General features: G+C 36.9%; 1 protein-coding gene across 2 annotated transcripts in view; it reads right to left on the reverse strand.

Moving 5' to 3' along the window:
* The window catches only part of LOC122807057 (sodium/potassium/calcium exchanger 1-like), a 673,329-nt gene that overhangs the window by 178,165 nt on the left and 468,772 nt on the right, over positions 1–26,392 (reverse strand). For both annotated transcript variants that reach the window (XM_044077982.1, XM_044077981.1), the window contains exon 5: positions 17,001–17,078. In XM_044077982.1, the coding sequence (XP_043933917.1) occupies positions 17,001–17,078 (78 nt within the window). The remainder of the gene's footprint in view (positions 1–17,000; positions 17,079–26,392) is intronic.

Consider the following 26,392-nt stretch of genomic DNA (forward strand, 5'->3'; position numbering starts at 1 on the left):
CTTTCTAGAAGGTAAAACAAGCCATGGATTAATTTATAGGTTCTCAAATAATCCTCAAGATAAGCCTGTTTTATATGTAGCAAATGTCATGGGCATTCAAAAGCCATATAGCTGAAACACTTGATGTCCTTAAGGGGTCATCTGTATATACTTCATGGGCCTCTATTACAGGAGGTTTAAGGTATCACACAGTGAAAACTCTAGCTTGGCTAGGTTTTTTCCTTGTAGTTTTTACTAATTAGTTTGTCTTTGTGACCTTTTTACTTTTTGGTTTGGATGTTAGTTGACATATTTTGGAGACACCTTAATGGTTATGGACATCAGGGTCGAAAGACCCTGCATCAGATTCAATAAAGCCTACACTAAGTGTACACTAAGTGTACACGATATGTCTTCAATAAAATTCTTATCACATTTTTGTGCTTTCTATTCACTCAGAAAGATTACACTAACTGTACATGTATTATACACTTTGTGGTAACCTTTATGAATCCCTGTCAATATTTACAGCTGCAAGGATATCAGTAGGAAAACTAAAATTAGGAGGAAGAAGGTGTGTGCTATGTCTGTGTAGTCTGTTCACTCAGAATATTGTACACTTAGTGTAGGTTTTATTCAATCTGGCCCCCTGTGTTTCTGAAGTATGTCCACAGCTAGTGGTGTTTGGCTTTGTTGGCCTGAATTTATCCATAAAGACTTAAAAAAGAAAAACAAAATTCATGGACATGCAGAAGCCATATAGCTGAAACATGTGATGTCCTTAAGGGACTATTTACATATAACCCATAGGGCCTCTATTACAGGAGGTTTAAGGTATCACACAGTGAAAACTCTAGCTTTACTAATTGGTTTGTGTGACCTTTTTACTTTTTGGGTTTTATTTGTTGAATAGAAGTAAAATATATTGGTATGAGTGCCAGGTGAGCATACCTGTTAATTTCCTTGCTGAAACATTCTGCCCAAAGCCAAAAAATAATTAGGGGACAGAGCCCTTAAAATAGGGACTATTTTTAAATATTATTCCAATTGCCTTTGAAAAGTTACAAGAACAAACATTTTTGCATTAATGTGCATTTTCTGAAGAGTAAGAGGAATTAAACTCTAATGTCTGGCATTACTGTATAATTGTAATACTTAGCAATTTACCAGAAAAATAAACATTTTATGAGTGATATGTCAAAAATGGAAAAAATATGGGATGTTCTGCTAAAAAGGGACAGTTGAGAGATATGCAGTTGAAGCTACATGGAGGCTGAAAATCTTCAAGTGGAATTTTGAGACCTCAACATGTAGTTTCAATTTTTTTTAATTCTTAAATTTAGTGGTGTTTATTGTGGTGGACTTTAATACCCTAAAGAAGATTACGAATTTGTGATCTGATTTGACCAGAGATGAGGATACTATATGACCAATTATCAGGTGATAGTCATATCTGTGCTGTTGAGGGACTGTTAATATTTATTTTGTTATTCATTCAATTTATTTACTTATTTCCTTCATTTACTGGGACTGTCTGAGTGAGCTAAAGCCACTTTCAGTGATGCCTGGGGGAGAAAACCTCTAAGAACATAAAACATAAATCATACAATTAGTTATAATACAAAAAATATTATACTACATACATATGTGTATTAAATATAACTGATTTGTTGTGATAATACCACGCCTAGTTCTTGGTGAAAAGTAAGTCATACATTGTGTAATACAATGTTATTTCTGATAAAGTATTGCATAGAGTATTATAATAATTACAGGTAGTGAAAAATGAGGTAAACAAACATGGTAATTATAAGATATGGAATATTACGGCATGTGCCTCACGGGAGCACATAAAGAGAAAAGTTACAGCATTTACAACAAGATGAGCATAGAAAGACAGAGATGATTGAGTCAGTTAGGATGATTTATAGGTTGGGAGTATATCAGAAATGAGGAAAGAGGTGCATTATGCAACAGAAAGATTGGGAGCTATAATCAGTACATCAACAGAGGGGAAGTTTTTATGAAATGCAAAGGTTAGGTTGATGGATGCCTCTCTACTGAGAGATATATTCATAACTGAGTGATCAAATGAATCTATACAGCTTAGAACATATGCATATTGCCTACTTTGATTTTTTGCTATCTGTCTCTTAGCATGTCTTTCTCCTTTTTAAACTCTGCATTTAATTTCTTTATTCCATTAACCTTCTTTATTATTTCACTGTCTTCCACTTCTCTACAGATATTAATCTATAGTCTGAAAACCTCAGTATTTGTAATTATGTTAGTTCATTCATGACTTTAGAGTAAATTACATAATAAATTTCTGTCTTAAAAATTCCTGTTTTATATGTCCATTCTGTATTCTTTCCAACTTTTAAATCTCCACATTTTATTAATTCCTTTAACATCTTAATATCCTATTTATTTTCCCTTGTCTTTCTTCAGGTTACATTAAAATCTCTTAACATCACTACTGACATATTTGCTAACATTTTTTTTAATTTCTTCAAAAACTGTTTTCTCTCTGTCATATTAGTATACTCATGTATCCCTTTTAATCTTATATATACTTGACTCATTCTCATATCACTACTAAGAAGGAAGAAATGTAAGAAGGGAAAATATTTAGTGTTTTATGCCATAGTCTGTCTTTAGAAGTGGAATTTCTATTGTTTCAAGATGGATCCTGACAGCTTAGGGCTGTGGTGAAATCCTTCTACCTCCTAGTGCCAACATGAATAGTTCCAATGTGGAAGATAAGAACTAGTGCCTAAAGAAGAAAGACACAAATAAATGGTCCTGCAAATTCTTTAGTTAGCAAAATAACATAGAGGTGTTTAGTTTTAATTGGTCAGTGGCTTTAGTCTGGTAGATAAAATGGTTGCTCAAAAACTTTTACAGTATAAAAATGATTACAGGTGCCTTGTTCAAGAAGACAAGACATTGATTGCTTAGTTTTCTGCTTACATGTCTCTCTTACAATAAAGAAAGTTATTTTACTCTGCTGAACTGTGTTACATAAAGTTGTTTTTGGCCTTAACAGTTTGGTGCCATGAGGTCTTGGATTCTGAGCCATCTGTGAGTTGCTGCAGCAGAAATCACCATTTGGAACTATTCTTGACAGGTTTTCTGATTGGTGCATTTCTGGTGTGTCAGCACAGCTGTATTTTTTCACCTTCAGCAGAGTTTGAAAGCTTTACAGGCAAGTAGTTTACTGACTTTGGTATGAAAGTGGGTTAAATTGTATAAGACTGGATTAAAATTGTATAACAGTGTGCTACATTACATATATATCATATGAGAGTGAATTTTAATCACATTTGCATATATTTCATATGACAGTAGGTTTCATCCTACTGTATGAGAGTGGGTTTTAATATGTGTGAGTGGGTAACATTTACATTGTATTAAGGTTACAATGGGTGTCAGAGTGGGGGTATTAAAAGATCTGAATCCAGGCAGACATATGATTAATAACTATGGATGAGACAGCTATAATTCCTGGTAAAAATGGTCTTATCTCACTAAAAATGATAGTGCAATGCAGTTTCTTGAGGGTGGAACTTTTGATAAGTCTGTTTCAGAAATAAAGTACTTGCCTCTTGTTGGTCAGCTTTTAATGACTGACAAGAAGAATCTAAGAATAAGGAAAAGGAATCTGTAGTTATTAGTTTAAAATATTGTTCTACTAGATTAAAATCACAGCTGCATACAGCTAACAGAACAGTCAATACATTACAGAAATGTGCAGGAGATAATTCTCATGGTACCTAGGAACTTTGACCTTTAAAACTATTTGAAAAACTGAAAATAACTCAACCTGACTAATTTTAACAATGACTGGCCCCTGATTCATTCAGGTCCCACTTCCTCTTATGACTATTCTGCTTCTTATGATGCAGATACCCCTCCCTCTCTGGGAGACCAAGTAGTAGCACAATGGCTCAAAGATAACCCCTCTGCTATTTCCCCAATACTTCCCAAGTCACTTCTACTACTTCAACCTAACTTAAATGTTCGCTTTATTACATTAAATTCTGGCAAAAATGACAGCAGAACACTGTTTCAAATTCTGATCAAATGTTAATTGGAACACCAAAAAAGGTAGAGAGTTTTATCCAAAACAAAATTTCATCTCTGAGACAAAACACAGATGCGTTAAATAATTTAATAATAAAAGCTCCCCTCAAAGACATCTCTACCATCAACACATCATCTAATACTCAGATTCACCTTTTGAGAGAGATACCTAACCCTGCAGTGGCCCAGGATGGTGATGCCAATTCTACTATAAGAGTCGTCTGCCCATGGACTGCAGCAGATTTCCAAACTATTGTAGATTCTCTCCCTCCCATTTGAACACATTCTGTTAGATATGTTAGAATTTTGGAAAGACATGTACAGTTACAAAAACCTACAACTGAAGATTTGTGGGCAGTTTAAAAAGTTTCCACTCCTCCAAATATTTTTAGAAAATATGGGAAAAGTCAGCTATAGGAGACAGTGTTTCAGAGCACACAGATGAGTTATTCCTAACAGCGAGAGATAATTTACTAAAGGCAATAACTACAGCATGCCTTCCAACACAGAAATGGCCACAAATTAAAGATATTGTACAGAACGAAAATGTATCTACTGATGCATGTTTACAATGGTATACATTCATTTGATCGGCCGGTGAATGGCCGACTGGGAAATGTTCGAAAGCAGTGCAGCAAATTCTCCTATTTCTGACCACAATTTATGCAAAACGCAAAATACCCCCCCCCCCTTTTGACCCATGGTAGTGCTTGTTTACGTGGTAGAGCAGTCGGAAATGTCGCATTCAGTGTTTTGTACATTCTGACCATTCGCTACTGTGAAATTTGACATTCCAACTCGGCGTTGCACCCATTTGAGGTAAGTGTGAATGCTCAAATGAATGTATTCCATTTACAACACATGATAGATGCATGTGAGACTTTTTCAAGGCATCCAGAACCTAATGAAGGAGCACTAGCCAGTGAACTGTCAGCAGAATTTGTAGAAGGCATATTACCATCCATATAAGATCAGAACCTTTGTCTAAATTGGCCCAGTTTAGGTATGCATGAAGTTGTTAACCAAGCACAATACCTGACAGACAACATAGTCAAGAGAGGAAAAAGAACAAAAGAAATTAGTGGATGTCCAATTTCAACAATTCAATACTGATTCATGGGGAATGGGGTGGGGGAGGAGAAATCAGAGAGGTAGAAGTAGATTTTGATTATTTCCACAACAAATCCCAGGATAATACCAGCAAAATGTTTACTCCCTACCTCACCTTGGACCTAACAGCATGGGCCACAAATTAGTCCTTGCTTTAATTGCGGCCAGAGTGGAAATTGGTGTAATAAGTGTTCTAGTCTTCAGCAAACAGATCCATCTGTTCAGCCCAGTGTCCATGCTCCACAGCAAGCAGACAGACAGCCTCCTACTTGGAGCACTGCTTTGCAACTATGAATGTACCAGCAAGACCATTTGGACAGCCGTGAACAGGAGATACAGTTGTTTCCTTTGGTAGCAGTGGACAAGAAGAGTCCCTTTGTTAATGTCACAGTATGCAATTCTACTCGGCACAGGAGCAACTTAGTCTATAATAACATCTTCAAATGTGAAAAGCCTCTCTTCACAAAATCTTTTCAGGGTATGGGTGGTTCTGTGGTTTCTTTGAATTATCCAAAGACAAAATCTGTCCCAATTCAAGAAGGTCCATTACAAGAACAGTATGCTTTTATTGTAGGAAATCATGTTCCTTTCAATCTTTTAGGTAGGAATTTAAGTAAATTATGATGTTTCATGTTTTGCACTCTGAATGGAACTTTTTCTAGATATTCTGACTGAACCTTCCCCCTTGGATCTGTATTCAGCTCATATTTGTGCAAACAAAGACAAACTCTTCCCAGTACTTAGATCAGAATAGACCTCTAGTATAGGTGATCTGAAGGCAGTTGAAACTGATCCCCTGCAGCTATGAACTACCCATGACAATGAGGTAGGGCTAATAAAAGACGTAGAACCAGTAAGAGTTATTTTAAAACCTTATGAGTTGCTACCAATTGTAGTTTAGTACCTTTTATCAACAGAAGCAGAGAAAATAACTGAATCTGCCATTTCTGCATTACTCCAGTATGGAATAATAGTCCCTACCAGAAGCCCACGTAAGAATCCTATTTTGCCGGTTAAAAAAATAGGCAAGGACTCCTATAGGTTTGTACAAGTCTTAAGAGAAGTTAATAGAGTAGTAGTGACAACTTTTCTTGTAGAATCTAATTTGGCTATTATACTAAGTTGTATTTCACATATAGTTACCACCTTTTCTGTGTTATATATTTACCCTGCTTTCTTTTCTATCCCTATTCACCCATACAGTCAGTATTTGTTTGCCTTTACATACAAATCAAAACAATATACATGAACATTGTTACCTCAAGAGTATGTCAAATCACATACTCTTTTTTCTAGAGAAATGAAGAAACAACTAGATAAAATGCAGTTTCCATGTGGATCTACCTTAATGCAATATGTGGATAATTTGCTTTGAGATTCTGAGTCATACTCCAACCCCTGACAAGATACTATTTTTCTTTTATCTTAGTTAGCAAAACTGGGATCCAAGGTTAATAAGACAAAATTGCAGTTGTGAAAACTGCAAATCCAATATTTAGGAAACGTCATTTTAGAGGGATCCCAGCAAATTTTACCATCATGCTATTCAAGCTGCATCATGCCTTACAAAGTTAAAACAGTTGCAGGCTTTTCTGGGACAGAAAGGTTACTGTTGACAATGGATTTCAAATTACATACATGTAGTAAAGCCTTTGTTAAAATTATTAAAGAATGACATCCCCTAAGCCCTTACGCTGTCATGAGCATCATGAACAAGCTTTTGTTCTGCTAAAAGCTTTACTTTTCATCATCCTGCTCTGAGGTTACCTGATAATTCAAAGAGATATTTTTCTATTTTGCTGTGCAGGGAACAAAGAAGCATTAGGATTATTAGCAAAGCATATAAAAAATGGTTTTAGAATTGTTGCTTATTTCAGTACAAATCTTAATCCCTAGATGCAGTCATCTCTCACTGCTTTAGAGCATGTAGCTGCAACAATGTACATAGTAGGAATGGTGGCTGCTCCAACTCTTGGGCACAAGACTTCTGTGGCAGTTCCACATTCTGTAGAGGTGTTGTTACTGAGAACTAAAACACACATCTGTGTGCTTCAAGATTGTTAAAGTAAAATCAATTTGAGAACTGAGAAAGTTATCTAAATTATTAGAATTATTGAGTAATGCAACTTTTAAATCAGTTAATCTGAATATCATTGAAATAACTGCCATATGTACCGCAGTGCTGCAGAATCACATGGCACTCAACTTTATCCTTGTTTTCTAAGGGAGGAACATGTACACTCATCCAAACTGAGTGCTGCTCATTCATTCCTGATAATGAGTATGCTATACATAGTCACTTAGAAATTATTCAAAAATTTGCAGAGTTGTCTCATGCTAAAGAAGCTGACAGCTCCTAATGGGCATGGCTGACTAACCTGTTTTCTGGTTGGGTAGGGAGGTATTTGCTTATCACCCTTTTTATAATGCTTTTAGACATTATTTTATTTGTGTGCAAAATGCTGATCATGAAGCTTCTTGAACCTATAAAAATATTAAATTACAAAATGTGTATATTAAAAATAGAAAATAAATAGTACCACTAACCACAATTGATGAAAATCATAATGAAGAACAAAGTAGTGAGGAAAGTATGTTAAGAAATTTGGGGCGAATGAATGACAAGTTGTTTGGAAGATAGTTTTAAAATGAAAAATACTCAAATAGTCTTTTATCAAACACACATACACCTGTTTATTGCTCATAAAACCATTTTTGCTAAGCATCTGTATAAGCTTTGTGCATGTCAAGATCAGAAGGAAAATGCATGATTACATGTGAAAAAGTCTCCACCCATGTGAAAATGTGCCATTATTATCCAGTCATTATGAATTATATAATTTAAGTGATTTTTCACAGCATTACATGGGAGATAGATCGATAAAGGGGAAGTCTAAAAACGGAAAATGTTTAGTGTTTATGCAATATTCTTTCTTCAAAAGTGGAATTTTGTATTATTTCAAGCTAGATCCTGACAGCTTAGGCCTGTGCTCAAATCTTTCTACTTCCTAGTGAAAATGTGGATCACACCAGCATGGATAATTTCAATGCGGAAGATCAAAACTTGACCTAATAAGAAAAGGCACAGATAAAGGGTCTAAATATTCTTTAGTTAGCAAAATAACACAGAGGTTTGCAATTTTAATTGGCCAGTGGCTATAGTCTGTGTCAAAGGAAAAAACTTCAAAGACCAATTCACATAAGGTTCAAGCAAGGCACCCTTTATTAACTTGCAGCAAGGAGACAAAGCATGCTGGCAGAATGGTTTGTCTGAACATTAATAATTAGTATGGCATTTTTATACAGTTCTTTCCATGCCACACAGAAATGTTACTTCTATTGCTGATGTAGTTAGACACAGCTTTCTGTATTGTTCTACAGAAAATGTTACTAGACTAATTGCTGTCTAGTTGAGAATAACTGCTGATTTAGAAAACATTTGAGAAAAACAACCTGGCCTTGGGGCTTATTTTAGCATACCACAAACTTTCAATTCTTCAATTGTGCAGTTCTAATATATGTGTTACATTTTGCCTAGATTCAAGGTACATTTCTAGCTTAGGTACAAGTAATGCTGACTACGGTTTATACTTTCAAGCATCCATTGTGTTCCTTATCAAAGCTTCTATCAGCTGTGTACTTTCTCATGGCATAAGCAGAAAATCAATAACTCTTTGTTAAGTCTCATGACACTAGTAGAAATGAATTACTTCTTGTTATTTGATGACATTATCAGAAAATAGAATGCTTCTTGTTAAGTTTCTAATAGCTGGGCAGATTCATGCAGTGTGAACAGAATAAATGTATTAACCCTTTTAAACCTCGAATGCACTAAGCATGCATATTACTAATACATATTTTTCTAACAGTCTGATAGATAACAAAATGTTTGCTCAGAAACTTTTGCCATATAAAAATTATTACACTTGCCTTGTTCAAGAAGACAAGACCTTGATTGCTTAGTCTCCTATGTATGTGTGTTTTCTTATAATAAAGGAGATTATTCTACTCTACTGAACTGTGTTGCATGAAGTTGTTTTTTGACCATAACACTACCCTTCCTAGTACTGCTATTCTTACATTTAAAATTCTTAATTCTTCAATTTTTATAAGAATTCCTTTTCCAGAACATGTCTCATTTCCTACTAACCAAACAACTCTCACTGCCATATGGCCTGTATTCTTTTCCCTTTTCCTTCTTTTTGGTATCTAGCAAGCAAAAAACATCTATTTTTTTTTTTCACCAATCAACCACCACCAAACCTTCTATATAGTTTTTAATGCTACTCACATTTAATGCTAAAATTCCTAAATCATCCTTTTCTTTTTGTATTTTATTCCAATATCTTATTTTTCTCTTCTTTCTGTTAAGTATCCTACCAACTCATTGTTCACTATCTTGTTCTTGTTTTTCTCATCTCCATTTCTCCATTTTCTTCTTCAGTTTATGAAATTACATAACTGTTCTCTTCCTGTAGTTTGATAAATTCCCTTTGAATTATTATTTCTTCTCTAACTGCTCCTTTATTGTTTAACAAGTCTTCAGTGTCCCCTTCCCCAACCTTCTCTTTCAAAATCTTCTGTAGTAAGATTTTGTACTGTTTATATTTCTTCTAAGCTTTCCTCTTCAGAGACTCTTTTTTAATATAATACAGTCAAGCCATAAGTTTCCAAATTCTTAACATTTTCTACAAAAAGGCAGAGTGTTTTTGCTCTATGTCCCCTCTCCCAACATTGGCCACACCTTTCTTTGTCACAGTCATGTATTAAATGATTTTCATCCCCCACAGATCTAGCATGCTTTGGTTCACCTCGGTACCTAAACAATCCTCCCTTACCATTCTCAGTTGTTATATTTGATTTGACTTCTTTCTTGAAACAAAAAACCTTGTTGCAGAGGTAAGCCCTTAAAACTGGCTACTCTACAAGACAAAAATAGCTGCAATGTTTTCCCTTAACCAGCTGTTGATTCTGTTTCCAACCTATCAGTTTCTTCTTCCTGTAACAGTCTCCTCATCATGTCACGCCAATGCACTTCCTCTCCTTCCTTTACCTCTGCCTGGTTCATCAAATCTACCAGCACTTGTGCCCCCATTCCTCCAAATTTCAGCTCTCTAACAGTTATTTAATTTCCTTCTCCTTCCTTCGGCAAATATTCTTCTGCTTCTTTCTCGATCTCTGCTGTACTCGCCTCTATCTTGGAATTCCCATAACTGCAGTAGTAGACCTCTGGCACCACCTAGCAGCAGAATACAGTGCTTCACTTCCTCATCTCCAAAGAGTAGGGACATTTCCTCTAGTTAGTATAAATGCCACTTTAGGTCCCTGAAAAGAGACTACTAGCCTAGCAGGACTAACCAAGTCAACAAAGGATAAATAAAAATATGATAAATAAAAAAGTATACCAGACACTGACTTTACTTACACTAAGCAGACCTGGTTGAAAGCACAAAAAATTACAGCCCTAGCTACATAACAGTATTTGCATACCACATTGAGAAGGAGAGGTTTAATTGGTTGCTGAGATATGCAGTGCCAAACAAGACCCAAATGGGAAACTGGAAAATGGTGTGGTACCACAGACACCCCCAACAAAAGTCTATTAAAGTGACTTATGATTTGTAAAATAATGCCATATTTCATCACAATGGTGATTGAAGGCAGGGTGGAATGTATGTACTGACTGTTTGCAATACTGCTTGCAAATAAAAATGCAGCAAATGATTAGTGTGGGAGAGCAGGCTATATAAAATGTTTGCTGTTTTTCATATCTATGTATAGTACTTACACATGCTACCTAAAAGCATATTTTTTCTTTTTTCCAATTATACATTTTCTTAAAACAGTAAATATACAGATCAACATACTAATTTACAAATTTACCTTTGATTGTTTTCTCTGTGTGGTAGTATAAAACTGTGTGGGAGTATAAGGTTATTGGTGAACATGTTCATCTCGGGAATCAAGACAACTGTGTCCCCCCAGGATACACAACCATTTTCTGCAAGGTATGTGCATTTGCAAATCAATGACCCAAATACTAATAAACTAGCTAGAAGTTGGATGTCATCTGGTGCCCTTGCTTTATAAGGAGCTCAGTCTAGCAAAGATTATATGGAGGTTAGGCCACATCCACAGTGTTAGACATCACAAATCCACCAGGTACCAAGAAACAAACAGATGAAAATGAAGATGCAGCCAGCCAGATGAAGGAAAACCGAATTCTTTATTTCTCACACAAAAGATTTAGTGCTTTCATCTGGTGTATAATAAACAGACCATCAGAATCTAAGAAACAGTAAGTCACATTTGATTTAAATAACCCTCTTGAAAAAAATCACATATTAGCAAAAAAACAATAAAAATGCTTTCCCTACCACTTTATATGCATGGCTAAACCTAATGTTAAAGCCATACTTAAAGGGAAACACACATATAAAAATGTTCTTACTCAAACCAAGTAAGAATGCATTTTTAATATACTAGCATGAGACAAACTGTCATTTAAACCTGGATGTTTTAAAGCATTAAGCTTGATTTGCCATCTTAATTCAAGGTATTCAATAATAGTTTACCATGGGCCACCTCTAGCATAATTTGATATTTATTCACCTACTTTTATTTATAAGTATACAGAGTCCTATAGCCACTTCAGATGATTACATTACTGAGCTATAGAACACACCTAAAATTGTAAATTTAGTGAGTTGTATAACAGACTGAATGATTTGTGGTGCAAGATATGATGAAACAAGGAGCAGGCTTTTAAGAGAAACAGACCTGGCCTTTTCAAAGCATGCCAATATGAGAAGTACAAGTGAAATAATAAGAGGTGACTCGGGAAAATATGTGCATAAAATAAAATACAAATCAAACAAAGACAACAATAAGAAACTAAGTGGGGATATGCTGCAAATGTAAACAATATGAAAAATGCTAATAACAGTGTATTGTTGTACTAATAGAGGTCAGGTAAAGGAGGTATGCAGTTAAAGCAAAAGCCTCATATAGTAGGCCTGGCTTATACATATCACAGAAAGCATTATCCTGCTTTTGAGAAACTCTGTATATGCTCTACTGGGAAAGGATATATATTCTAAGGTGTACAAAATCAGAGCAACTATGTTCAAAAAGTTTCCTAGTTGCTGAACAGTAATATGAAATTGAATTGAAAAAAATATTGACACTGTGAAATTTGAAAATGCATCAGAGGCACTTAAACAGAAATGCAAGTTAGATTTTTTTGAAAATAAATGCTGAGAATCAATCAGTAAAATACTGAATTTATACCAGAAACAGGTGCAGGATTTAACATGATGATTTTGAAGTGCTAGAGTATGAAAGTACTACTTAGGGACCTTTGTGCATGCTTTTAACATAGTCTGACCACTGGCTGCCAACAATGGGTCAAAACCCACTGACATGAATATACAATTATTTCAGAAACTCCTAATACTATAACAAGTAAATTATCTTAATACTTCAATCATTTAACTTGTAAAACACTAGAAATAGTGATCCAAACTCACACTGTGAAACCACAGAACACCTCTGCACAGAATCTTTCATACAGTCACAGAAACATCCTAAGCACTTGGTAGAGACACAGCAATGATGCAATGTTTGAATATGTTGTTTAAGTTAAATACTTAATGAGTATGGAAAGAAAATATTACATACAAATAAAAGCACCATTAACTCTCAAGGGTAAAGTACAACAGTAACTAAAGTCAATGGAAATTATCATTGAGAAGCAGTTACAGCCAACCAATTGGGTGAACATCACAGCACTACTATGAAGAAAGATAAAATTCACCTATGTACTTACCAGCAAGATTGGGATAAAATATTATTTAGGACATATAGAATATAATGAGAGAATATATAGAGAGAATTATATTAGAATATTATAAACACAGAAAACTACACATTGAACAAACTGAAAAAAGGTATCTCAAGAATGCAAAATGTTATGTTTTTAGCACTACATACAAACCAGGATTTCTGGTTATTAAAATTAGATGAAGAAACCTTCAGGTTATGAACATTATTGCATGCCTTTAGGAAGATACAGAGTCCTTAGATTTCTGTCTGGTATTTCTTCATCAGAAATATCCAAAAACATTTGTTACACAAGTATTTAAAGGCTTAGAAGGTGTTGTAAACACAAATTCTGATCTACCATAGTTTCAAGTTAAGTAACAGTGAATGTAAACTAACTCTAGCAAGTCTGAAATGCATGGTTCATATTCTAATGTCAGAGGGTCATGAAGCATGATGCAGACAAATTCAGGGCAATAATGTAAATGTCAAAACCCAAAGTCAGAATGATATAGAACATGTGATATTACAGTGGGACAGTTGCCTGTAGGTCAACAGCATTAACAGATTCAATAAACCTGTAGGTCAACAGCATTTACAGATTCAATAAAGAGATATGCTAAGACAGAAAAACAACTTTTATCAAGTGTATAACTCTGAAAAACTATGAATATGTCTATGGTAAATAATTTCAGGAAGTCTAGACCACAAACCTTTGCAAAGCATAATTCAAAAAGTTTTGACCAAGGCACATCTGATATTGTAGCGGGTGTTACATAATGTAAAGGAGTATAATATGAAATCAGAATACAAACTAGGCAAAGAACTATATACAGCAGATATGTTTGGTAGTACCTATTTATTTAAGATGCACCAGGATTTGTTAGAAGAACTAGAGATCTAGAAATCCTTTTGGAACTACTGTAATATCAATGGCAGAAAGAAAACTAAAAGAATTCCAGCAGTGTACTCTGGCTTTGAAATGTAGTTATTGAAAGACATTAAGATGAAAGGATGGTGTGGCCAAAAATCCTCATTAAGGATTGAATTTCATCAAATTTTTATTTCAAGAAAAAAATAGGTTGTACCCAAGGTTTATTTTTCAAAGCTGAGAAAATCATAGTTCATAATCTACTGAGAAGATGACTGGATACAGGATTCTCATTTGGGAATAATCAATGCAAAGAAAAAGCAAGCATTTTATTGCAAAGGACATGAATGTCGACTCGTATGAAGTAAGCAGAATAGACCAGAGCCATCTGCAATTCACATCATAAACAATAACCAGGAAGAAGAGTTAACTGATATGCTTCACAGTCATTCTGGTAGTGAAGAGTGTTTACCCTTGAAGATGAGTTGGTTTAGATCTGTTCCCAATTTAGAGAAGCCATGTAACTTACATGAGTAGATTATTATTCCAAATTTCATGGAAAATTTCAAACTGACAGATACAAATGCAAGTCTGATTAGTACTTCAGTACTTGAGAAAAGGAGACATCTGATATCATCATGTTTGCAAATGGATTGAAAAAGTCAAGAATTCAGGATGCCTGTGCATGACTGGAAATTCAAACATATAATACCAGATTTTGATGAAAAAAGCCATATAGAGAGAACTATGAACAGTGAAACATCTCATGAAAAAAAATCTGTAGCAAAAGCTATTAGTAGCATTGTGCAGTTTTGGAATGCAGGAATCCTCCATTGCAGGGACTCAGTCTCTCATTAGTTCAACTGCTGAAGAGCAGAAAGTTGAAAAGCAAATGATCTACTTCAGCTGCTATGCCCATGTCAGAAAACTATAACAAAGTAACAGAAATGCATGAAAGTTGTCAGCAGTGACAACATACTGCTATGATAGAAACTTCAGAAAACTGCCAAATTTGCAGTTTGCAGACAAAATAAAAATATAGAACATTTACAGCTTGAAGATCAAACAGTTGGTCAAGCGAGTCAAGATCCTATGTTGTTTGTGGGGAAGATGGAATGCTGTATGCAAGGAATTGTAGACAGGTGTTTAAGACAAATACACCAAGTCAAATGTTAAGGGAGGTAGCAACGGGAATTATCACAATCAGTCCTGTCACAAAAAAAAAAAAAAAACAGACACTGACAACTGTGATACTCAACAAATGCAGAGACAGACTTCTGAAGTTGCATCTTTAAGTAAAGCAGATGTACAGTTGTGCAACAAGAACTGTTCCAAAAACAGCTCAATCCCAGGTGAAAATGCCCTGCTAAATATTACATTGATAAATGTTAAATAGACTATTAAAGAACCAGACAGATATATGGACTGTTATACATTTAAACATATTCTAAACACTGAAAAGCTGTTTTTATTTAAAATGTTTTGACTATGTTCAGATGTGTTATTTTGATGAAAAAATCCCATGACCTGCTTAAAATAGATAATATTCATTTAGGCAACCAATATAATTTACAATACCTTATGCAATGTATATAATGGATATATTTTATAATAAAAATAATAATAAAGAGATGTAGAATGTGGGGTATATATATTTTAATTGAAAATGAGCTAGGTGCAGGAAGTTATATTACATAATACATTTTCTTTCTCAAGAATCCAGTCTGATAAAAGACCTTATGTGGATAGACATCTGCAATATCTTTGACTGATTTGTTTGCCATCCATATACCAAAGAGGACTAAATATACTTATTGGACACTAGGTTTCCACTTTTTATGCAGCACCATTTTCAAATAGGGGGATGGTCTTGACTTTCTTACAAGCATCTGACTCAGCACTCTCTCTGGTGCTCTTGTTAAATGACATAATTAATACTCCTGTTAATTGGCTTATTTGCAATCACTGCAATTAATGTACAATTTATGGCCAGTGCCATGGCATTATAAAGACCTAACTATGACCTGGGCAACCTGGGTCCGATTAGTGACTAAGGAGTCTGAAGTGCTGCCAGCCTGCCAGGAAAGGGTGGGTGTGCTTATCCTGGTGGTAGGAGGGATATGACCATACTCAGTATACTCCGCCTTAGTTCAGTTTCCCTGGTGGAAACCAGGAGAAACAACCACAAGGTGTTTTATTAGGATGGGTGGGAGTCCTGATGAGGTCAGGTCCTTGTGGAGGTTTGGGGCAGTTTGGCAGTGATGCCCTTTGCGCGTTCCATCCTTGGAGTGTTACTGTGCATGTATAGAGGTGTGAAACATGACGAAAAAAAACAGCTTTTATAATACTGCCCCAAGGGTCTTAATCAGTCACTCAACTATGCAAACCAAGATCCTATGTGTTTGTGGGAAAGATGGCAAAGCAATCTGAGAGTTGGAACTAGAAATAAGAAAATTAAACAAATAGCAAATATTTTTAGAATTAGCTGGTACAAGGCAGAAAAGAAGTATAAATAATTTAATGGCAGACTCTCAAACAAGTTTTGTATTAATTGTACAATTTTTTTCCAGCTTTGAAAATGTTGCCTCTGGTGCACTAAAGTGTTTAATTACAGCCTGTTATATGAATTAGGACATAAAGGGCTAGTGTTAAAAATTAAATAAATAGAAATGATTTAGCATGATCTTTAACCTTTCAATGAAATCTAAATGTTTTAAAAACTTAATCTGTAACTCCATTTTTTTGTCATTTTTAACTGTGGCCAGGTACACAGATGATCATCTACATAATGAAGCTAAACTTATCTTACAGTGAATAGCAATTAAATTGCATGAGTACTGCATTTAGCTCAATACTTTACTTAAAGTTTATTGTTTGTGTCATAAACCAGACCTCTGCTTGTCAAACAGCAACATGTTTAATGAAAATACTGCTGTGACGTCAGGGGGGTGCAGTTATATTGTGATAACCATACAATCATACAAGAGTATTGGGTTATAAATTTTAGTAACTCTTACAATATCTTCTTGACAAAATAAAAATATTACTTGACCCTCATATGCTGTTGGCATAATTAATAAATGAAACAGCTGTGAATCAGAGTGTAAATTTGAGATGAATTCTTCCAGCTCACCTTTTTTGTCTCCTTCTCTGGCTTTTACTTTGGCCTTGGCCATACTGCTCATGATCTCAGCCTTGTCCTTAAACTTCACTGCAAAATGAGAAAAAGCACATATGCATTCAAACCAGGAGCAGCAAGGTGCATGCACTGAGCCCTACATGTTTTACAGCAGGGTATGTCTCTTTTTTAAAGAAATGGAAAATAAATAAATCTCCATTTATGTCACACTTTGATGCATGCATTCCAAAAGTAAGAAAAAAAGAGAATTAAGTCATCATTGTGTGTTAATACTCAATTTTACAAGTTCCTACCTTAGCCACTAAGCATTGCTTACCTTGCAACTACCATATCCCATATAGATATGGAAAGAAAGATAAGAATTTAGCTTAAGTGTGTTATCCTGGATAATGGCCAACCAAAATTAATACGCAGAAAAGTTCTTTGACAAATGGCAGATGTACTTTTATGTCATTCATGACTGCTGCATACATTCTTTATCTGTACATTGTTGACACCTTTTAATGCCCCTAATGTCCCTCTCGACCTAATTCAGAGACATAATAAAAGCTTCTGAAGCCTCACTATATTTTTTTTAATTTACATGTTTTCACTTATTTAGTCCCACTAGGCCAATGGCCTGTTTTATGGAGCATCCCTGTATGATCATACCTGTCAACTGTCCAAATTTTTACAGAATGTCCAGATTTTTTTCTTATATTTGTGGTCTGTTCCTCATAAAATTTGAGGTTTTCTAGAAAATCATTGAGGATTAAAGTCACAAAATAATGGCAGATATTTGAGTTTCATACTTCATATCCTTCAGAAAACACATGCTAATGCAAAACCTATTATTTTAGCAACTTTCTAAGTTTATATGAGCATTATTAAAAATCTGCCCCTATTTTTGGGCCCTTGTTCCCCCATTAATGTTGCCTTTGTCCAGATCTCTTGTGCTAAGAGGTTGAGAGGTATGTATATGGTATTTAACCTGAATGAATGGCCTGACTTCAGAGGGCACCTAGAGTGGTATTTAAACTGTCTGTTGTTAACTTAGCCAGGTCAACAGTACATTTACTTTTTCATACCTGTCTCTGAAATGCATCCCTAATGATCAGGCATATTCATACCAAACCACTTTGGGGGAGTGGGGTATAAAACTGCACAAGATTCCAGGGCTCTACTCTCAAAATGGATAACACGTTTGTTATGATCATTGGCTTAATCATAAAAAATGTTAACTTGTTTGTAAAGAAGCGCACACTGTGGGGTTTGTGTGTGATCTCGTTTTTAATACTAATACTGAATGATATGTCAGACCACTGAGGGGTGTACACACTCGATCATCACTTTAGTATTTAATGTTAGTCAATTCTTATCACAAGTAAAATACTAATACCTAGTTGTGGTACAGGTTTTGTGTGTGTGTGTGTGTGTGTGTGTGTGTGTGTGTGTGTGTGTGTGTGTGTGTGTGTGTGTGTGTGTGTGTGGGTGTGGATGTGTATTAGCCTTTCACAGTTTTTTAGTAATTGAAATTCATCCAAATGTGTTTTCAGTAAAATGTGCATTCAATGATTTTTTTCACTGGTTTGTTATTTAATGAAGATGAAATGAACTGTACCTTTACATATGGGTTTCGCTGGTTTGGTTGACAGGGAGTTTGATCAACATCTGTTTAATTCATTGCATTTGGTCAACTATACAGATAGTCAACAGAGTATTTGAGATTGACAATCCCCAGGTAGGGGAATAGTCCCTTTCCCCGGGGATTGTGCAGTCTTGGAGTTTATATATATATATATATATATATATATATATATATATATATATATATATATATATATATATATATAATATATGATATATATTATATATCATTCTGCTCATCTTCCGAGTGGTTGGCTACAGAGATTCACCTGCATAAATCAGTGACAAAAGCTGATTTAAGTATTCTTTTCTCTGCACTTATTTAAGATTAGAAACTTGTAGATAATTGTTATATATAATATAATATAATACAGGGAGATAATACTTCCTGTCTCTAGCTGCAGTTAGTTGCCTGAAGTGTGAAAAAGTGTAGCCATCTGGATACATTAAAAGTTGTTAGACTGCTTTTGAAATCCTGTGTTAACTTAGCCTGGGGTTTTCTGTTTGCATTATAATCTGTGCTGGTCACATTTTTCTAATCATTCTGCTCATCTTCTGAGTGGTTGACTGCTGAGATTCACCTGCATAAATCAACTGACAAAAGCTGATTTAAGTATACTTTTCTCTGCACTTATTTAAGATTAGAAATTTGTAGATAATTGTTATATATAATATAATACAGGGAGATAATACTCCCTGTCTCTAGCTGCTCCCACTCCCTGTTCTTGTTGTAGTATTAATCTTGGTGGCTTTGGAATTGCCCGCCCCTGCTGTAAATCTGTTTTTGGACACTTTGCTCACTCAACTGAGTACAGTGAGATCATATTTTGATTTCAGACACTCCTACCAGTCCCATCTCCTCTGCTGTGTACAGAGAGAGCACTTGGGAAGGACATCACCTATAGCATTTTAATCTGCTCTGATCCCTCCCTCTCAAAAATTACTTATAGTTTCTTGAGCTGCTCTTACATAACTGTCTTCTACCTTAATACCTTAATTTGCTGTTCTGTGAGCTTTAAAGTGTTCAAGTGCTCTTATTTGATTTTTCATAGGTTCATAGGTTGGTACTAGGCTATCGGCCCAAGGGCCTATACAAGCCTAGCCGTAACAATTCCCTGGCTATTTCTTCCCACACTATTTACATCCCTGGACCCCTGTTTAGCAGTGCAACTGACGTGATCCCTGGGGTTAATTTCCTTTCTCCCATCTAATCATCAAGGTTCCTTTTGAAGCGGGCCAAAGAGGTGCACTGCTTGACATGTATGGGCAGTCTATTCCAGAGTCTGGGGAGTCTCTGGGTCAGGAACTTGTTTTTTTCGTTTTTAACTTATCTGCATTTATTTAAACTGTATTTGCCTTAATATTGCTACACATTCAAGTGTGCTACCTTGTACTGCATTTAAAGTGTTTTTGCTACTGTCATTAGCTCATTCTTTCTAATGCAGAGAAATTTTTGAGAAAACCAACCCACTTAACTAAAAAAAAAAAAAAAAAAAAAAATATATATATATATATATATATATATATATATACATATGTATATATATATTCCAAGTTTGTTTTCTGCCTTTCTTGTAAGTACTCTAATCCAGATACAGATTTGCTGTATCCAGGACTGTTTGTAAGCTTCTGTGCCCCAAGCCTTTCTGTGCTGGAGGGAAGCCTTCTAGCTTATCAGTGGGAGTGGTAAGCACTAGGTAGCCTATCTACCACAAGAGTGGTTTCTGGCCCAGAAACTGTAGTTTATTGACCATTTGGGCAGTTTTTCCATCTCTTTCAACTTTCTGGTTTAAAAGCCTACATCTGCACTTGCTTCCCACCTTCCCTGTAACTAGTTTAGTCCAGATACAAATTTGCTGTATCCAGGACTGTTTGTAAGCTTCTGTGCCCCCAAGCCTTTCTGTGTTGGAGGGAAGCCTTCTAGCTTATCAGTGGGAGGGGTAAGCACTAGGTAGCCTATCTACAACAAGATCCAGATACAGATTCTTAGTTTTAGCACTTGAATTTGCTTATCCGTGCTCAGCACTTGTTCAGAACTTGTTGTAAGCACTAAATAAACTACAAATTACTGCAGCACTTAACCTTCCTCATTACCTGGAGGAAAACAGGTTTGGTACTTACTTTCCTCACTTGATTAGAGAAAAACAGCTCCTGTACTCACTTTCCTTTCTTGTCTAGAGGAAAATATATTTTTTTATTCAGGCATATCCAAGGGTCAGCTCCAAGTGTTCTCTCCTGTCTATCTGATGAATCTGGGCATTTTGGGGCAATGTAGCAATTGCCTCATGTACACAGACAACCCTCTCCTCCTACCACTCAACCCTACAACCTGTGAGAGATGTTCTTATCTAGCCAAACTGGAGGTAAAGCTCTCTCCAACCAAGACTGAACTTGATAGTCAAGAAGAGAAGGTAAACACTTGCATCACACCACACTCATCACATAGTCCCACTAAACTTACACCACCAAAATCCACACATAGAAACACAAAAACATTCGGGGAGGCTCTCAATAATAATCTGCTTAAGCAACAGAGACTTCCAAAGCAGAAACACAAGCAACTTCCCACCACCAACCCAACCCAAATGACACATAACCCACAGACTCAGTGTGCCACTCAACCACAGTCCATAAGGCAAAACAACGTACCCAACACAGTAGTCATATGTGACTCTATAGTCAGGCACACTGATGTCCCACTCACCAGGCTAAACAAGGAGAAGGTCACTGTCAGCTGCCTGTCGGGTGCCAGGATCCGCCACATAACCCATGCACTCAGGTCACTCCACAACAACTACAAATATGACTCTGTGATTGTCCATGTTGGTGTGAATGACCTGAGATGTACCTCCCTGGACTACATGAAAAGAGACATGGAAGAACTATCCGATCTTGTAGCCCAGGTAGGTATGACCCTAGCCCTAAGTAGCATCCTGCCATCGCCCAGAATTATACCGCAGTACAAGGACAAAATTATTGACTTCAACAATTGGCTAAGCTTCTGGTGTCATTCTAAGGGGATCCAGTATCTGTCTGCCTAGGATGACATGGTCGACAGACCATGATGCTTTGCCAGAGATGGCCTGCACCTGTCACCCCTGAGATTCCGGATACTGGCAAAGGCTCTTGCTACCCCTATAGTGCCTTTTTTAGGCAAGGTTCAAATGACAAATTCACCACCATAACAGGAACAGGCAAGCAAAAACTGAGGGTAATGCTACTCAATGCTAAAAGTCTAAATCTCAAAATGCACTCACTCGAGGCACTCCTTAAAATGGAGAACACTGATGTCTGTGCAGTGACTGACACCTGGTTCAAGGCTCCAGGGTGCACCCCTGCATTACCAGGCTATAACTCATACCACACTTTTTGGCCATCTAACCTGGACCAGAACACCAAAGGCGGAGGTGTGTCCAAATTCATTAAGGACATCCACACCTTCAGGCTAGTTGCTCAGCATAATGCAGCCGAGGTTATCCAAGTGCAACTAACTCTGGGCAAAACTACAATCCAAACTGTAGCTTGCTACAGATCCCCCACCATGCCCCAGGATTCCCATTCCTCTTTTCTTGATATACTGGAAAATATTAGGGTTTAACCAAACACCCTAATATTGGGTGATTTCAACTACCCCACGATTAACTGGGAAAACTACTCATGTACCAACTCCTTTGCTCAGCGCTTTCTGGAATTCATAAATTCCAATGCCCTGGATCAACTTATCTACACCCCCACCAGGAGCAACAATAACCTAGAACTAGTCATTACCAACATGAGTGACAGGTGTTCCACACCTGAAGTAAACTCCTCGTTGGTCAGATCCGACCATAAGCTGATCACCCTAGATATCCACATCCCACCCCCACCCCCCCATTAAGGAAACTACGGTAAAAAATTTCTCCAAAGCCAACTTTATGCTTCTTAAGACAGAAGTGGTGAACTTCATGACACCCATGCAGATGGACAATACAGTTACGACTGCTGAATCCTACACAAATGCACTCTATAAGCACTCACACGAGTGCGTGGGTTGTGCTATCTCAAACAGAACCAAGGCACTATCCTCCAAAAAAAGGAAGCCAATCTGGTGGTCCCCTGCCATAAACAAACTCTACAACAGAAGGAAGAAATTGTTACAAAAGAGTAAAAGCCCATGAATGGAGGAGCTCCCTGGTCAGCTTCAGTAAGAAGCTGAGATCCCTTATAAGATCCTCAAAGCTATCTATGAAAACAAGATTACCACTGATTCTAAGGACAACCACAAAGCATTCTATAGCTATGTCCCCAGATCTGGTCTGAGTTACAGCACAACGGCACAAAAATTACAGAACCAACTGATATTACCAACATCCTGGCAGATAGGTTCAGTGCTAACTTTACCCCCCCTCTCACCCCCTAAAGGGTCCATATCTATACAGGAAGAATGCAGAGTCCCTGTAATCACAACTTCACAGGTAAAAGCAGCACTCTTGAAAGCCAAAAACACAGCATCCATGGGACCGGATGACATGCCAGGCTGCGTTTTACACGAACTTCAGAACGAACCGGCTCCCCACCTAAGCACCATGTTCAATCATAGCCTCACATCAGGCTTTGTGCCCACTGAATGGCACATAGCAACAGTTATCCCACTCCACAAAGGGGAGCCACTACTGATCCTGGGAACTATCGCCCTATTAGCCTGATGAGCCTGGTCTGCAAGGCCATGGAACGTATCATCATGGAATTCATAAACAAAGACATTGGTAACTTCCAGACTCTGGACCCCACCCAGTTCGGGTTTGTGAAAGGCAGATCTTGCCTCCTGAACCTGGCCGACTTCTTTGAGGCAGTCACCAAAGCTATAGACGAGGATAAGGTGATTCATACAGCCTATCTTGACATCGCCAAGGCTTTCAACACCATCCCCCATTCTGGAATTATAGCTAAACACTCTAAACTAGGTATAAATCCCTATGTCACAAGATGGGCTGCCAACTGGCTCACTGACAGAACCCACACTGTAAAAGTTGCAGACTCCAAATCTGACTTCAAACCAGTGACAAGTGGAGTACCACAGGGTTCAGTCCTGGGACCTCTCCTGTTTGGTATCTACTTCTCTGAAGTACAGGCTAGCACAGAAGGCCTCTGGCTAACAAAGTGTGCAGATGACTGCAAACTAGGAGCTATAGTCGAGTCCCCAAATGATGTCGACATCCTACAGAAGGGCCTCACTGAGACAGATGCCTGGTGTCAGAGCCATGGCCTCAAGCTCAATGCCAAAAAGTGCATTGTTATCTCCTTTGGTAAAAACTCTGTACCCATGAACTACCACATAGGCGGCAGTCTTCTTAACACCGAATGTGTGATAAGAGACCTTGGGACCCAGGTGGACAGTAGTCTCTCCTTTGATAATCACATTGCCACAGTAGTCAGAAAATCCTTCTACATAGCACACCTCATCACAAAAGGGTTCTCATCCAGGAAAAAAGAGGTCATTGTTCCCCTCTACTCGACACTCATTAGACCCATTATAGAGTACAATGCCCCTTTTGGAATGTACCTCACAAGATATCTGCAGCAGCTGGAAAGGCCACAGAAGTACCTCACAAAGAGAATTACTGTCCTCAAACAGATGCCCTACACTGATCATCTCAAAAGCTTCCAGCTTTACTCTGTAGCATATCACCTACTCCGAGGTGATCTCTGCCTAACATATAAAGCTATGTCAAACCCAAAGCTGTTGGACATGCTACACTTAAAGAAATCCCAATCCCTACGAGCTACATTCTCTAGGGACCTAAACCTTGTCATCACAATAAATAGGACTTGCTGGAGGGATAGATTCCTGTCCCAGAGACTTCCCATACTCTGGAACAAGCTACCCATCTATGTCAAGTAAAGTTCCTCATTAACACTCTTCAAGAAAAATCTTGATGAGTGGATGAGAAATAGGAAATACACCCTGGGGATCACTTCTGTGGCTCTGCTCAACAGGGTCACAGGAAATTAACTTTCTTGGGTTGGCGTAACCCAAGGAACTTTGTTGGCTAGGCTTACTTAGTCGTCCCCCCCCCCCCTCGCATGCTGCACTGTACTGACAGCAATCTCATATCACTCCCTCTTTTCAGCTCTTTTAAATTAGACTTAAGAACTATTATTCCAGTTTACAAAATTTTCCATTTGGTGCTTATATGTTAGGCTACATCCTCCATGACCTCAGGCTGTTTAACACTGCTGGTTTCATGAACTTTGTCTTATTTGTTGGCTCAGTTACTAATTTTTCATCTCTAAATATACATTCCTTTGCTTAGCAATATACTGGTCATCTGTTTTGCCATTTAATGCCCTTTCTTCTTTCTGTAACACATTCACAAGGCTTTCATTATATTTGCATTTGTGTTCCAGCCCCTGGATGTGTTATGTGCAGTTAAGTCACTGTTATTGAACCACTGCATTTATTTGAACTTCGTATTTCGTTCATGTATATTTTTGGATTTTCTTTGCTGCATAGACTGTGCTGCTTCATTGTTACGGGTATGAGCCTGTGTACAACTCTTGATTCTGTTTTCATCCCCTTGAAGTTGTGCTTTAGTTACTTGCTCTCAGTTTGCACATTCTGATATTTCACCTTTAGATCATGCAGGTTGCTGTTAACCTTTTGTAACTCCTGCCACACTTTTTCGTTTTCACTTTGTAAATGCACAGCATCACCCAAGTTGTAAGTCTCCCCCCTCTTTTGTTTTTTTAAGTTCTAACATCAGATCGCTCTACTGCTTTTCGTTTTGATTTGTGATATCTCTTGACTTAGCATTTTCAGATTTGATTTTCTATTTCACTGTTCACATTTCTACAAAATGTTCAAAGAGTATTTTGAAAAAGTCATCTCTCTCCTTGTTTTATTCTGATGCTCAGAAATCCTCTGTTAAACCACATTTTATGCATGGATCCTCCACCCAAACTATCCCAGAATTCCAGCTCCACACTCCCCAAAGCATTTGCTAAGGGGAACTATACCCCGTTCTCACTTTCTTCCTCCCTCCCTCCCTCTCTGTCTCTGTCTCTCTCCCTTTAATTTTATATATATATATATATATATATATATATATATATATATATATATATATATATATATATCATCCACACACACACACACACACACTCACTCACATACTCTGGTTGTATAATGCTTCAAAACTCTAGGCTCATTAGGTTAATGAAACTACCATACAATGAAAATGTGCAAAAGTACTGATCATATGCCATGTGACAGGAAGTCACTTGGACTGTTGATAGCAAGTGTCAGTACATTGAACATAGATACCAGGACATGAAGGCAAATAATAAAGCAAGGAGCTGTGAGTGTTCTGTGAATTTTTCCTGCTTGATTAAATATAACAACACTGTACTGCCTGTTAGATACATGGTAATGAAGGCCTGCAAATGGTATTATAGGTACTGTTTGGCTTGTGATATTTCTGGATATCTCTACCTGTGTGATGGTTCTGCAGCCTGCCTAGTGCATCATGTCTGGGAAGGGATAGAGATTAAACAGTAAATGCAACAAAGCTTCTAAGATACAAGTCATTATGCAAGGAATACATGAAAGCAGCTTCCAAAAATGATTACACTCTCTTCTAGGTGATGGCTATGGTTCTCATCATTATGAACCTCTTCATCAAGGACTCTTCACTTCAATCCAACTAAAAGGAGCTTTGCCATTACTATTTTAGAGCTGAATTACTATGTCCCTTCACAACCCACATGCAGAGGGAGGCCGT

The sequence above is a fragment of the Protopterus annectens genome, chromosome 7.part0 (assembly GCF_019279795.1).
Source record: "Protopterus annectens isolate FY-2018-M chromosome 7.part0, PAN1.0, whole genome shotgun sequence".
Lineage (NCBI taxonomy): Eukaryota > Metazoa > Chordata > Ceratodontiformes > Protopteridae > Protopterus > Protopterus annectens.